Genomic DNA, 14,555 nt, shown 5'->3' on the forward strand with positions numbered 1-14,555 from the left:
CTTTCCTAGCTTTGTTCTCTAAGTGGTCCAGATTTCAGTTAAATTCGGAGCTGACTCTGCAGGAAAGTAGGTTTCAAGAATGCTGTTTCATCAGCAAGCTCAAAAATCCATGTTGTAACAGTGCAGGTTGTAATCAGGCACAACATTTCATAATGTAAGCAAGAACCGAGGTCATATATGTGTATACACACACACACACACGTATAAAATGTGACACAGCACAAAGGGCATTGTTTCTAGATAAGGCTTTTTAAAAATGTTTTCCCTGAGGCACGGCAGCTCTTTAAAGGACAGTGGCTGGTACCATCAGAATTGCTCAAGCAGAATTCTAGCTCTGAAAAACTAAATATTGCTCCTTGTTCCATAGATCCCTCCTCCCCCACCCATTTTCCCTCCTTTGACCTGGTCATCTACTGTTCTGGCCTGCTGGGCCTTTATGAAATTAAATGAATCATCCTCTTGAACAAATCATTCAGAATGGAGCTTGCTTGAATATTTCTTGTTCACTTGTCAGCTTCTTTCAAGTTGTGTTAATAAAAAAAAAAAAAAGGAAAGAAAGAAACTGGCATCATAGTGAGAATGTTTTCAGGATAAAGGGCTGGGAGAAACGAGAGCCCTTTGATCCAGCCTTAAGTAGAGAAATGTTAAAAGCCCAGTGAATTTTATACCATTGTTGTTAAGTCAGTGATTTTGTCACTTGGTTGATATGTCCACATTCGGTTCCTGTTGAAAAGATACGGCAATAGGAAGAGAACTTTTATTTTCAATTCTTGAGAAACGAACATGTTATATCCCTTGATATTTTATTATGTTTTCCCATAGACTAGAGGCTCCATAAGGACAGAGAATGTTTCAACCTTTTTCAACCATATGCCCTGGATTTAAACAGCCGATGAATAAATTGTGCTTAAGAAAAGCAAAGGTTAGTAAAACTTTTTATAATTTTTATACTACATAAACTTTTGAGTCAGTTGAAACGGATACTAACCTCAAAATTACAAGTTGAACTCAGTTTAATTCTAACAAGAAGAATGACTAACAGGTACAGAAGCCTTAACTTTAAAAACTGTGCACAGGTATGTGTTGGCATGAATGTATGTGCACTGTGTGCATGCCTGATGCCCAAGGAAAACACGAGAGATGTGTAGTCTAAGGGAGTGGAGTTACAGAAGGTGGTCAGATGCTAAGTGGGTCCTGGGAAGGAGTCGCAAGTCCTCTGCCAGAGCAGCACTTACTAAGATACTCAGCTGAGCTGTCTCTGGAACTAAAATTCTTAACTTTGGGAATGAGCTACACATACCACTTAATAAGAAGCATGTTTAATTTAACCACAGGCTGGGGTCTACAGAATTAATTGACAAAATGTACAACAAACAATGAAAAGATCCAAAACTTATATAGACACTCGTATCTGAGCAAAATGCTTAATCACAGAATAAAGAAGGAGAGACAAATAAGAAGGGTTTTTTTTTCCTTTTCTTTCATCTCCCCAACCCCTCCCCCACCTCCTTTTTGAAAATGCAGATTAGTGTTATGCTGACTGTACTACAGAGGGACTTTAAGTGGAATGGAAGATCCACCTCACCATCACTACAATCATGCGTCAGGGACTAGTCATTTCAACCTCTAGGTCTACACAGACAAAAACAAAGCTGCAATTCTGAATGAAGGCCTCTAAGATAGTGCGATGAGAGCCGAATCCTACAAAGACATCTTAATGTGTTTCTGCTTCTGGGAAGTCTCAGAATTCTAAGTCTTAGTACAATGATACCTTTCTTCTGCAAAATAAACAATTCTCGCTGCAAATCTGAAGACACATAGCAGGCCACCCACACTTGCACTTCATGGAAGCTGCTGTTCAGCAAAAGCTGCAGCGTCTGTGGACGTCAAGGATGAGCCTTAGGTATTGCAGCCTCACTCCTCCCTCACCAGTCATAATGACACCAAAACCACTGGCTGAGGAGGTCCTTGCAGGCAAACTGTCTTAGAAGACAGTAAAGCCACTATTAAACTCAAAGAGATTAGTGTCTTTGGTCTGCCCACATGCATTAAACATATTGTTTACTGCAGGCACACTTATGCTAGGACAATACCCTTCAGGATTGTCTGTTATGGATAACTGAGAGCTTATCTAAGGATGACCAAATATTTTGGTAAAATAAGGCAAATTTCAAAATTAAACTCACTTATGATCTCTCTAAGACCTCCAAGGCCTATAAACTTCTTATGTGTTAATGCTTCCATCTTAACTATTACATGTAAGTGAATTAAATGAATGATAGGAAGCCTATAACATCATTAATGTTACCGAACCTATAGAATAACTATAGTAAAAATAATAAACAATCAGACAGGAAATTATCTGACAAGGATTTACTTAGTCAACGTCTCTCCGTAAGGACACCAATTCTACGGCAACATCATCCAGGCCTCTGGTAAACACTAAGTTAGCTTAGGTAATAACAGTTCCAAACACTGAGTCATGAAACAGTCGGGACTCTAGAAGCCACCAGGGAAACTGAATTTTTAAATGCAAAGGAAGAAGAAAATGCCTTTGAAGGAAAGCTGCATTTAACTGGTGCTTTCAGGAAAAAACAATCTTAAAACACTTTGCATTGAAATGGAGTCACTGCAGAGTTACAGCCCTTCTCTCTGTCTTGAGAGGTCTCCTTGGCTATATTTAAAATTTGCTTCCAAAAGCAGTTAATATCCCCATCATGCCTTTCCTCTGCTGTTGAAATATTAAAAGCAAAACCAAGCAGACGCATCACAACTAACATAGGTCTCCACCTGAAGAAGCATGACTAAGCATTTAAAAACAACAACAGTGTTTTTGCCCAGTTCTGAGAAGCAGCTCTGCAGACTGAGAACGCACCCTAAGTCTCCCCTGCTTTAGCGACTAATCGGAGAATGCCTACTTGGTAGCTTGGCAATAACAAAAGCAGGTCAGTGTATTCATAATCTCTTGGATCAAGGTCAGTTTTTAATTCCTCCTTGTTGGTACATTTATCTGGAAATGACAGCTATTAGAAGGAGCCGGATAAGGAGACGTGCTTGTGTTTAAACAGAGGCATCATCAGGAATACTTTAGAAACTGGAAATTGAAATCTATAGAAAGTAAAAAAAAAATGTATTTACCCCAAAGAAGTCAGAAAGACTCAGCTTGAGAGAAATGCTCCCAGTACAAATCTGAGCTGACTGCCAGGCCTGAGAGCAATGTGAGTCTACAGTTCAGTTGAGTACATCAGTGTCTACAATTCTTTCCTGTTCTGAGCATCTCTTTTTGATTGTCTTGTCTATTATATACAAATAAAAAGTCACACAAAATATTTATTCTATTTACATGACTATGTTGACATATTGGCAGTTATAAATACAAAAATATCTGGATCCTATTAAAGAATTGTCACAATTAAATGAATTGAAAGACAGTTAATCAATCAATGAAATGCAATAATTTTTAAAAAGATACAGAACAACCAAGATGAACTTGGATTAGAAAGAAGCCTGCAGTGTGTACCTTGCACTCGGAACATTTACGGATCCTAGAGGAGACCTAAGTACATGACCATCAAAAGGCTCTAAACAAACTGTGAAAGGGTTAAATAGATCATACACTGGACACAATAAAAGGCTTAGCACTTTCAAGAACTAGAAAGACATAAATGCTCATAATAATCATTAAAGGGCAAATGGCATTCCTTGGGTATTAAAACAAACATGTCTGACAAACCCTATAGGTACTGGGTACTGCCAGTAGCTCGGCTGTAAATGGCTTTAAAGTATGCAAGTATAAAACAATGAGACTTTTTTATTTAAATAATTAATATGTCCACTTATAAAAGGTTTTCACTGTCCAAGTATAAATTTTAAAAAGTCATAATTACAGCTTAAACCAGTATTACTTATGGCATATGAAAAGCACGGGAATGCATATAAGTAAAAGAACACAATTAATATAAAGCATTTGAGTATCAGGTAATGCAAGCAATCTGTATTTAAGAATGATAGCATGCACTAAGCAAGTAATTCTAATGTTCCATCCACAGATAACATCTCTTTAAAAAAGGATATTTAAAAAATTTAAAACCCTCTCTTCTCTCATTAAATGCTCCCAGTATTCCACTTGCTTGCAAATAAAACCCAGAAAATATCATGTCTCAATTTTGGCATTGCACTGACATTTGACAGGCCATAAAGACTGCAGGCAATTAATGCTATCTAAAAATCTATAGCCTCACACGATAACCAGCAAAACATCAGGACCCCACCACAGCAAAATGTGTTAACGGGCTAGTTAGGGAACAGATTATTGATATAGGAACAATTTCTGACTCTTCTTGTCAGTAGAAAGAGTAAAATGAACAGTCCCTTATTCTGTGTAAAGGATGCACATTTCTACTTATTAATTTATTTCATTCCTAAAGAAAAGAACTATTTAGAAATAACAAATACTTTATTATGTCTCACAATGGTGAATTTAATTCTTCCTTGGCAGAGACGCTAGCAAATACAGAATGGGAGTAACTGCTTGCTATATTGATGCCACAGAATTGCCTCCAGAGACACTCCCCTCTGAATACCACCTACACATTCATGTGACAGTGAACTTACAGCTAGACCCCTGTTCTATCCCATATGATCCCTGAAAAGGCTTTGAAATGAGGCCACGTGCATAATTAAGGCACACTGAACATCACAGTACATGTAACAAACTAGAGTATTATGAATCCTCAGGGAAACCTCATAGAACTAATGTATTTTCTAAAGAAAGCTTCACATGAGTAAAGGGAGACTCAAATGCTAATTAGATCTTCTCAGAGAAAGCTATAGAAAAGTTGTTGCTTGCATTCTGCAGTTGAGCACAGAATGGAACATTTGTATACAGGAGACTGGATGAAAAAGAAAGGGGGCTTGATATAAAAGCCCTTCAATAGATGATTTACACAATTTGTGAGAAAATAAACTAAGCAAAGCTAAAAAAAATAACAATGGGCAAATTCTCATCTTTCCAAAAGGGTTAAGTATGAGAACTGATTTCCTATTAGAAAAGGATTATGTAATAACAGAGGGAAATACTCAGCCCAGCATATGCTAATTTAGTCAGCTTTGCCAGGCATTGCTGTGTGTTTTTGGCTGGCTGACTCACATTCTTTTCCTCCTTTTTTTCCCAATTTTTATTAGTAGACAAAAGAGATGGAACACTCAAAAAATACAATAATAACTGCAAAACATTGAGGTCTGCCCTTCGGTGGTTGAGAAATTCCATTACTTCTATGTCTTCAGAAACTATCATTTTACAAAAAGCTCTATTCCTTAACTAGTCACCACCCTTCATTAATTTCTTTTAATGTGCATTATTCCAGGTTAGTAGGATAGTAATGAAAAGGGGTCATTATATTCCTGGAGAGCACAAAGCAAGCTGAGTTACTATTCAAACTTCAAAAAATAAAATAGAAAGCAGTAGTAGTTAAGTTTTGTTTCAACTTAAGCTTATATGTACAAATTAAAAAACAGAGGACATGGGAACCATAAAACTGAACATGAAGTAAAGGTCCCAGAGACATTTCCTACAAGAGGAAGGATAAAGGGCAAGCTAAAATAAAAGATGGAATTATGAAGAAAGTACAAGTATATTTTGTACACTGAATAGTGAAGGCTTTGGTGTTTAAAAGAACACTATCAAGGCACCTACATTTTTAATTGTAAACAACTTCATTCCAGAAGCTAAAAATACTTCATTGCAAGATAAATTAATTGGCTTTATAAGTTACACAGAATCAATTAAGTACCACGTATTCAGCACTCACATCTTTCTCAGGAATGATGGTTTCCTTTCTGCACCCAGGGATAAGGAGTGCAGCACTATTACAGGCTAACCATTGTAACATATATAACTTTATTAGGGATTCAATTCGACCTCTGAAAGGTCTTTTATTTCTCTATAACATGAAATTATTGGCACTGCTTGATCACTTTCCCTTAAGATTTTTGTGTTCCTAGAAGCAAAGGAACACTTATTTTTATTATTTAAACCATCCCTATCTATGACTAGACACAGTCTTCCTCTGAAGCATTGAGGTGGGTGGCAAATAATTTAAATATTAAAGTGGACTCTATTTGCTCACTCAGCAAGAGTGATTCCCAATGTTGGATAACGACTGTCTTAATATTTACTTCAGACCTCTAAAGTATACTGTGAATAATGAATGGCCAGCTCGATCTAAGGAAGATCTGATAACTTCATCTTCCATCTAGTCAGCAGCCATGATGTGCTCTCTCAAATGTACAAAAGATTCAGAATAAATTCTCAATCCTATTGAATTGCTTCACAGTTTAAATCGTGGTTGTTTTTAGTGGAAGAATTCATTCTTGTCACGGTTGAAGAAAACATTTTTTAAAGAGAAGAAGAAGATAAAGCCTAAGGAGAAAGCAAGCTCATTCTTTCCTCATAAGCCCCATTATTATCACAGATTGCAAAAAAATCTAAAAAGTTTGATCTTTGTTCGTAAAGGTCATGGTGTATTTTTAGTCTCAACATGCACGAGTATACATGACTAAGTAACTGAGGAATATTTCCCTTCTCAATACTTAATTCACTTATTTTGGCATTATTTCACTCATACTTAATTAAGAAGAATATTTACTTGTATAATATTTAAAGAGAATACCTTTTCTAAGAGGAAAATAATTTGTTGTCTCTTTAAGGAGACCCACCAAACACATTAAGAAGTGCTTGAGGGCTCACTTCTTGGATAAAAATCAATATGCACAGTATGTCAAGTGTTTTTGTTCTGTAGCAAATGGAATTCGAGCAGAATTGCGTTCCTGACTGTTATCTGATAGGCTTTCATGGAGTGCCAAAAATAATGGTAGCTGCACAGCTATTGCTATCCTTAGGAATTCATTTGATGACTTTTCATACAGAAATCCAACACTCTGTAATGAGGATCATAAAAGCATATGCCATTTGTCAACACCAGTACACCTGAACATAGATTAAAAGGTTACTTCCTGTTTGTCCAAACAATGAAAAACAACAATAACAAGGAAACAAACAACACCATCCTGTGTAGTATAGGAAATACTGAACAAGACTGAGGCTAAGAGCATATCCTTAGAACATCTCCAGACAGTGAGTCTATTTATTACAGGTGAAGCATGGGGCTCCTGGTTAAACTCTGCTGTTCATCTCCATTAAATTGACCACAAGCCTGATAGTTTACAAGAAAAGCAAATGCTCACCAGCACTTAATGAAAATGTACATAATCTCACTAGCGGGGATTTATGAATCTTTGATTAAAATCTGTTTTCTTTTCTGTTTTGCCACAGGATGGTGTGATTGTACACTCTTTGAATTAATTCTGGTTTTAAAGGGTTAAAACATTGTTTGTGTCTACCATAAGCTAGAAAAACACTTCCCACTTCTCTCTCCTACCACATGACTGCTTTCCTGCCTTTGCCTGCTGCTGCTGAACACTAAAACCTAAGATGTCATTTGCATCATCACACAGCAGGGGGCTTCAGAGCCTCCAGCTCCAGGCTTGTCCTTACTACCTCTTCACAGGAGGAATTTAGGGAACATGCCTTTTTGGTACTTCAAGAACTATACTCCAAAATTCTTGACATTTTCAAATAAAATGTTGGCAATGAACTTGTCCTTTAAAACATATTATGTTAAACCAGTAAATTTAAAATATGCCTTTCATTTTTTTTTCATAGAATGAGTTTATGACCTAAGTTATAAATTATCTGGGACTCTTAACGTTGGGAAATCAAAATAAATGGGTGGGGGAAAGATGTTGAGAATAATTAGACTGAACTCATAGAAAGGTGCATATGCCTGTATATAACAATAGCTATATACATTTAAGTTTTCACTAAGATATAACTGTTTTAGAAACAAATATAGGCTTACAAAATATCAAAACGTTTTCATGTATGTTACAAAGTATGAATGCTGCTACATTATGAGGCAAAGATACTACCAGGGCTGATTGGAAAACACGCATTGTTCAATGACGTTTGATTTATTATATACTTACTAAACTAAGGTTGGAAATGGCAGAGAAATGTACATTGTATTTGCCCTTGGGGAGATCATATTTATTTTTACCACTAGGTTCCTAGAGCTATAAATAGAGTAAGTTAGAAAGATAGCTACCAATTTGGCAAAAGTCTTCTACTTTCTCTGGAGAAATTTGCTACTTGGGTTTGTGAATGTTGTCAACAATCTTCAACCTACCTTTTTCTTCTTCCTACTCAATCACCAGTATAGAAGCATTGACTTTGTCAAGCTATTTAATAAAGTGAAATGCACTGAAATAAGAACTCTCTGAATAAATATTTCAGGACACATGTCAGAAAGATAAAAGCAAAACAAAACACAGAAACAACACACACACACACACACACACACACACACACACACACACACACACACTACCATTTTGGCTGAAATCTATGTCACGGTATTTATTTATCCTCAGGTCCTTTGAGCCAGAGTATCCTACTGGCTCCCTATTTTAAAGGGAAAAGTAATGTCAGGCAAAGTTCATTCCATGCCAATTTAAAATATATAATTAGGATGTCATCGAACAAAATTTTCACTTACATTTTACTCTTTAAGTGATTTTTTTTTCTTTAAGAAAAACATACAATCTCACTGTTTCAATGGGGGCGGGGCGAACAGTTTTGAAGTGTCAGATCCACGGTGGAGGACACAGGGACCAGTAACCTTGGCTGCTCCTTAGTTATGCCATATTACACCAGCCAACAGTATAGCAGCTGCAGAAGCAGAAAAAAGGCACTAAGACAATCTTCCTCATCTTGAGACAGTCAAGAAACCCAGAATCCTTTACAGAGAAATTTTTGTTTTAAACTACTGTTCCTTCTCGTGTTAGCTGCTTCACCCAGTCAGACTGTGGCTTGCACCCAAAGATACTTCTTTTCAAAGTGTCTTTTCTCAACAAAGGGAGGAGCCCTAAGAAACGGGCTTGACAGGACTTAAGTTATTTGGGTACATGTAAAAGAGAGAAGAGATTTGGAAAGCATTCATGTGATGGCAAATGTATTTCACATATGGTGCATTTTTGATAAAATACATGATGAAGTTCATGACATAAACATGTACAAAGTAATAAAGTATCGAGTAATAGATATATTTACCTGATTGTTAATCTGAAGGTGTTTATTAGTAACTATAGCAAATTATGAATTGGAATATCTCAGTACAAAAACTAGTAAGGCCCTTGTATTTGTAAGACTAGTTGAGAGAGAGAGAGAAAGGGAGGGGGGGGAGAGAGAATGAAAATTCAGAAAATTAGATGTCTCCACACATGTCTATTCTGTTACATTTTGCTTTATATCTTCTTCCTTCCCAGGCTCATCTTCCATGTGCACAGGACCCTCCACATCTCAGCAGTGCCCCCTCAGGCATGGGCAGTGATGTGGTTTTAGAAAAGACTGAGCAGCATCTATTTCATGGCCCATATAAGAGGTCTTAGTTACAGGTGTTAAGTGTGTGCCTGTGTATTCTCATTTCACTTTCCTCTTTCTTTCCCTTTCCTTGATATGGAATAATAAGAAAACAGTGGTATCTTAAAGCTGAATCCCCCCCCCCCCTTTTTTTTTCTTTATTTTTGTATTTCCCAACTGATATTTTGGTCTGAAACAAATATTGATTAGAACATATTTATTTTCTATCTATTATTTTTGTAAGGACCCATTGGGTACAAACTCCTAAAGTGATACTGAAAAGACCTAGGACAGCCATCCCCTGTAACTACCTTCCCTTCATTTAACATGGTTTCATTCTGACCATTGGGTTATCCTTCCTCATATTAAGGAATGAAAACGTAACTTTATTTTGATACAATGTAAACAACAAATAGTAACAGTATAAAGCACAGAGTTAAAACTCTGAAACACACAGAAGATATATTTTTTAAAGTGTTTTTTTGTGTGATGCATACTGTAAAAATATAAAGATAATATTTTAAGGAGTACATAAATTGATTAGCAGTAAGTGACAAACGCCACCACAGTGCTACTAAAGCCAGAATATAAGGAGCTACAGATTTACTGATTGTAGCATTTGCCTAGTCATAACTAGTAGGAGACAGGGCAGACTCCTCCTAGCCCAAATCAGCTGTTCACTAGATCCCCTAACACCCTTTCTTCCCTGTCCACAGAAAGACCTGTGAAGTGTTTAATCTGTGTTAAGAAAATGAAGCCTGCATTTTCCCCAGTCTAACCAACACCTAATCAAACAGTAGGCTGGTGAGAGAAACATAAATCAGAACCCGAAAGCAATTTTTATGGCCAAGAGGAACAAAAGGCAGGCATGAGCAATTTGCTTGAGGAAGAAATGACAACATCCACAAAGTATGATATGTTTGTAGGATCCAGTGTTTGATAAATGTGAGGCAGCCATAGACAAGAGAAGACAATTCACATGTGCTTGCACCCTCTGCCCCCCCCCCCTTTCTCTTCTTTGTAATCCTCTTTAGTATAGACTAAGATGTTCATGAGTATTCAGGCATCATGGAACTGGTGCTCATTCCCCTGGTTGCTGTAGAGGATGAATAGTTATTTATTTATTTATTTATTTATTTACTTGAACCTGAGCTGCTGCTGCTGGCTGCAGTAGTGAATTTTCCTTGCCATACTCACACCCTTCCCAGCCCATCTTCCCCAGTATCCTAGTCTGTTGGAAAAAGCAGCTCTCTCTTAGTCATTGGTTTACATACTCAATAAAAAGACCCATGCCTGTGATGGAATCTCTCCTTTCTGGGTTAAGAAGGAGTAAATCCTTCCCAAGGATGAACAATTTCTCCTCTCTCTCTCTCTCTCTCTTTCTCTCTCTCTCTCTCCTCTCTCTCCCTCCATCCCTCTCCTGTACACACAGAGGGGAGAAGGGGGGAGGGAGAGAGAGAGAGAGAGAGAGAGAGAGAGAGAGAGAGAGAGAGAGAGAGAGAGAGAGAGAGAGAGAGAGAGAGAGAGAAGAGAACGCGCAAGCACAAACAGTTACTCTCAGTGCACTGAATAGACAATTCACTGGGAAATGTTGAAGGAAGCCAGGAGGCGACCCTCAAGCGCAGTGCACGGCCCACATGCTCTATAATAAATAATCTCTTCGCACCAGCCAGTCGCATGTGCGATGGCCAGACAGTGAAGCCGCGCCGGATTTTCATCGCAATCACCAAATTAACTGATTTCCCCAGATCTCTCTTCCCCTAACTGGTGCATACAGGCGCCAGCACGCCGCGATGAGCGCGCGTGCTCCCTCTCTCTCTCTCTCTCTCTCTCTCTCTCTCTCTCTCTCTCTCTCACACACACACACACACACACACACACACACACACACACACACACACGCAGGCACGCACAGAGAGAGGGTGGAAAAAAACAAAAACAGCTGAGAAATCCAAGTTACTGAGAGGTGAACTAGGGACTCTAAGGATGTTTTCTAGGCAGGATTAGAAATCCAAGTAAAGCATCAGCCACCTGGGTTACTAGTAAGAGGGTGGGGGTGTGAGCATCAGGAAACGGGACCGGAGGTGTGAGCAGGGAAAATGCACTATCTGCTTTCTTAGTGACTCTGGTAGATTACATTTTAAATTTATGTCCCACGTAAAACACAGTTTCCACTACATTTCAGGAAACATCTATACAAGGTTATTTAATTGATTCAGTAATATTCTGGCCATCATTTCATTCACATTCATAAATATGCATAAATAAACTACTGTCTTAATCTATACCCCCAGAAGACGGCAGGAAAAAGGCTGCATTCCAAGAACTTGCTGAAAGATGGTTCATTGACCTCATTTAAATCCTGAAAAATAAAATACCATTTGGGTTTTGATCGCCCGTGGGTCTATGTGTGTCTTACTTTCACATTCCGTTTACCCAGAGACAAATAAATTTGATCAACTTATCTTTCTTACAAATACTAAATGGATGACAGAAAGGTTGGAGTTGGGCATAGAGAGAGAGAGAGAGAGAGTCACCCAGCCTTGAAAAAAAAAATTATCGACCACCGTCTCGCATTCATCCTTCTCATATCTCTCATTCAAGCTGCATCCCTGTACTACTCTTCAAAGCAACAATCTTCTGCCTTTTGGTTCCTGAACATGCACACGCCGCCTCTGCCTTCTCCACCACCCTGAAGTGCCTTCTCCCATACACTCTAACTACATTGCCATTTATTTCAAAATTGGCATCGTCCATCCCTTCCGTGCATCCCACCCCTCAATCCTCCAAAAGAGAAGGTCTGGAGCGAAATGAAGCCGGTCCGCTACCCGCTTTTCATCCAGACCAGTGATTTGCATAATAACTGTTTTGTGTGGTTTCCTCCACTGCAGTCGCAGGGTTTTTACACTTCACGTGAAAGGGTGATATTAATTACGGAAAGAAGCGGCAGACAGAGGATAGACAGGTAGAGATTCTGAGAGAAAATCCAAAGCAGTGAAGTAACTGCCAGGGAACACACATTTCTTGCTTAAAAAAAGAAAAAAGAAAAAAAAACCAAAGAACCCGTACAGACTGGATAATAAAAAGTCGATGTGTTGATAAAGTGGATTTATGTCCTTTAAACTGCCCCTTCGCGCTCCCTTTTTAATTTCTTGTTTCATTCATATTCTCTCTCTCTCTCTCTCTCTCTCTCTCTCTCTCTCTCTCTCTCTCTCTCTCCCTCCCTCCCTCCCTCTCTCCCTCCTTTTTCCGCTCGCTCACTCTCCTCTCTCTCTAGCCCAGACCCAGACAGAGTCCCCCTTCTCTTCTTAGGTGAATGACACGTCTCACAACCCCCACCCCCCACCCCGGGGATGTTATTGCAATGCACACGGTGCCGCCGCTGCTGCTGTTCTTGCGGTCGCGGGAGCTCGCTTCCAAGGCTCTCACACACTTTTTAAAGACACATGGATGAGATGGTAGTGGGAAGAAGAGGGCGACCCTAAAAGGGGAGGAGGTTAAAGAGATGACAAGAGGTGGAGAGGGTCGCTTAAGAGCATGATGTGGGAGGTGGCTGGCGAGGGTGGGTGGGGGAATGTAATGTTGAGACAGGCACAAGTTGCCAACCACCCTGGGTGGGAGGGGGATGCTGGCGGGGATCGAGTTGGGTGGAATGAAGGCAGCTCAGGTGAATGAAAAGGCAAAAGGTGCCGCGTAAGGAGCAGCCTGCCGCCAGAGCTGGGCTGAGCCAGCGCTGGAGAACCAACTCGCTGGTGCAAACTGCCACTGCCCCCTGCAGCACCAGGGCGGAGGGGGAGGAGTGGAAACCGCCGGGCACTGGGGGATTGCCAGGGGAGAGTGGAAATACGGGGTGGAATAGAGAGGATGGGGAATGGGCGTGAAGTGAAGCTACCCACAGCGGGGCGGGGATTACCTTGTAACAGGAGCCCGCAGACACTGTAGAAGCGGAGAACTGCGCTGCGTTTCCAAATCATGGTCCCTTCTCTAAGGGTCTGGGGGAGGATCGAGGGGACAAGAAGATGCTGGTTGAGCAAAGCACACAGTGCAAGAGCTCCGCTGGTGTCCTCCTCCCGGCTCCCGCAGGACCCACGATCCCCTGCTGCTGTGTTCGAACCCGCGCAGAAGCCGGTTGCCGGCAGTAGAAGAGGCAGTGGCAGAGCACCCGCAGAATGGGGTTTCGGTGGACTAAATAGTTTCTGCTGCTGCTGCTGGTGGTGGTGGTGGTGGTGCAGCCCCGACACCCGATCTGCTGGGCACCGGTTTGGAGCTTGCCTTCCGTTCAGAGCTTGTGGCAAGTCCCAGAGCCCGCCCGGAGTCTGCTCAAGCAGGTGATGCAAAGATGCTGGGGTGTCGGGGAAGGTGCAGGCGAGGGCTGCAAGGAGTGGGTAGGTCACGGAAGGGAGGGGTGAGGGACAGGGGCAGCAAGCTAGCAGCACCGCCGGTCGCGCTTCAGAGTCAGAGTCCTGGGAGGAGAGGCGGCAGCAGTGGTAGCAGCGCTTGGTAGCGGTGGCAGTGGCGGCGGCGGCTCTCAGATGCTCCGGCTGCAGCAGCAGCAGTGGCGGCGGCGGCGGCGGCGACGGCGGCGGCGGCGGCGGAGGCGGAGGCGGCGGCTGTAGCTCTAGCGAGCACCAGACACAAGGGCAAGCTCAGCGCGGCGAAGGCCCCGCCCCTACCCTGGCCAGGGATAGGCACCGCCCCCTGACCAATGGAAATACACCCACCCACCAGGCCAGGCCAATAGCAGCGAAGGGTGGGAGGAGACAAGCGCCGGGAAAAACAAACAGGCTTCTCAAGGACCCTTCGGGCAGGAAGCTCTGAAGCCCCCTTTCACGCACTCGGGGCGGGTATCTCCTCCTTAGAGGTGTCCACGTGCTAACTTGATGGGAAGACAGCCCTCCTCAGAAACAGGTGCTGAGCTCTGAAGAAGGATTCGGCCAATCGCCACCGCGAGGGGGCGGGGTTAGCTGAATTTTCACCCCCACCCCACTCCACCCCACACCCCTAGGTACTGGAATCTGTGGTGCCAGAGCTTGGTCCTGGGTGCGAAGTTCTTCTGCGCATTTGGACTCTTAGAACA

General features: G+C 41.1%; 1 protein-coding gene across 3 annotated transcripts in view; it reads right to left on the minus strand.

The window, feature by feature from the left end:
- Positions 1–13,979, minus strand: part of Cadm2 (cell adhesion molecule 2) — a 919,117-nt gene extending 905,138 nt beyond the window's left edge. For all 3 annotated transcript variants that reach the window (XM_051150131.1, XM_051150132.1, XM_051150130.1), the window contains exon 1: positions 13,392–13,979. In XM_051150131.1, coding sequence (XP_051006088.1) covers positions 13,392–13,452 — 61 coding nt within the window. In that variant the 5' untranslated portion in view covers positions 13,453–13,979. The remainder of the gene's footprint in view (positions 1–13,391) is intronic.
- Positions 13,980–14,555: the final 576 nt, after the last annotated feature.

Source organism: Acomys russatus, chromosome 8, assembly GCF_903995435.1.
Source record: "Acomys russatus chromosome 8, mAcoRus1.1, whole genome shotgun sequence".
NCBI lineage: Eukaryota > Metazoa > Chordata > Mammalia > Rodentia > Muridae > Acomys > Acomys russatus.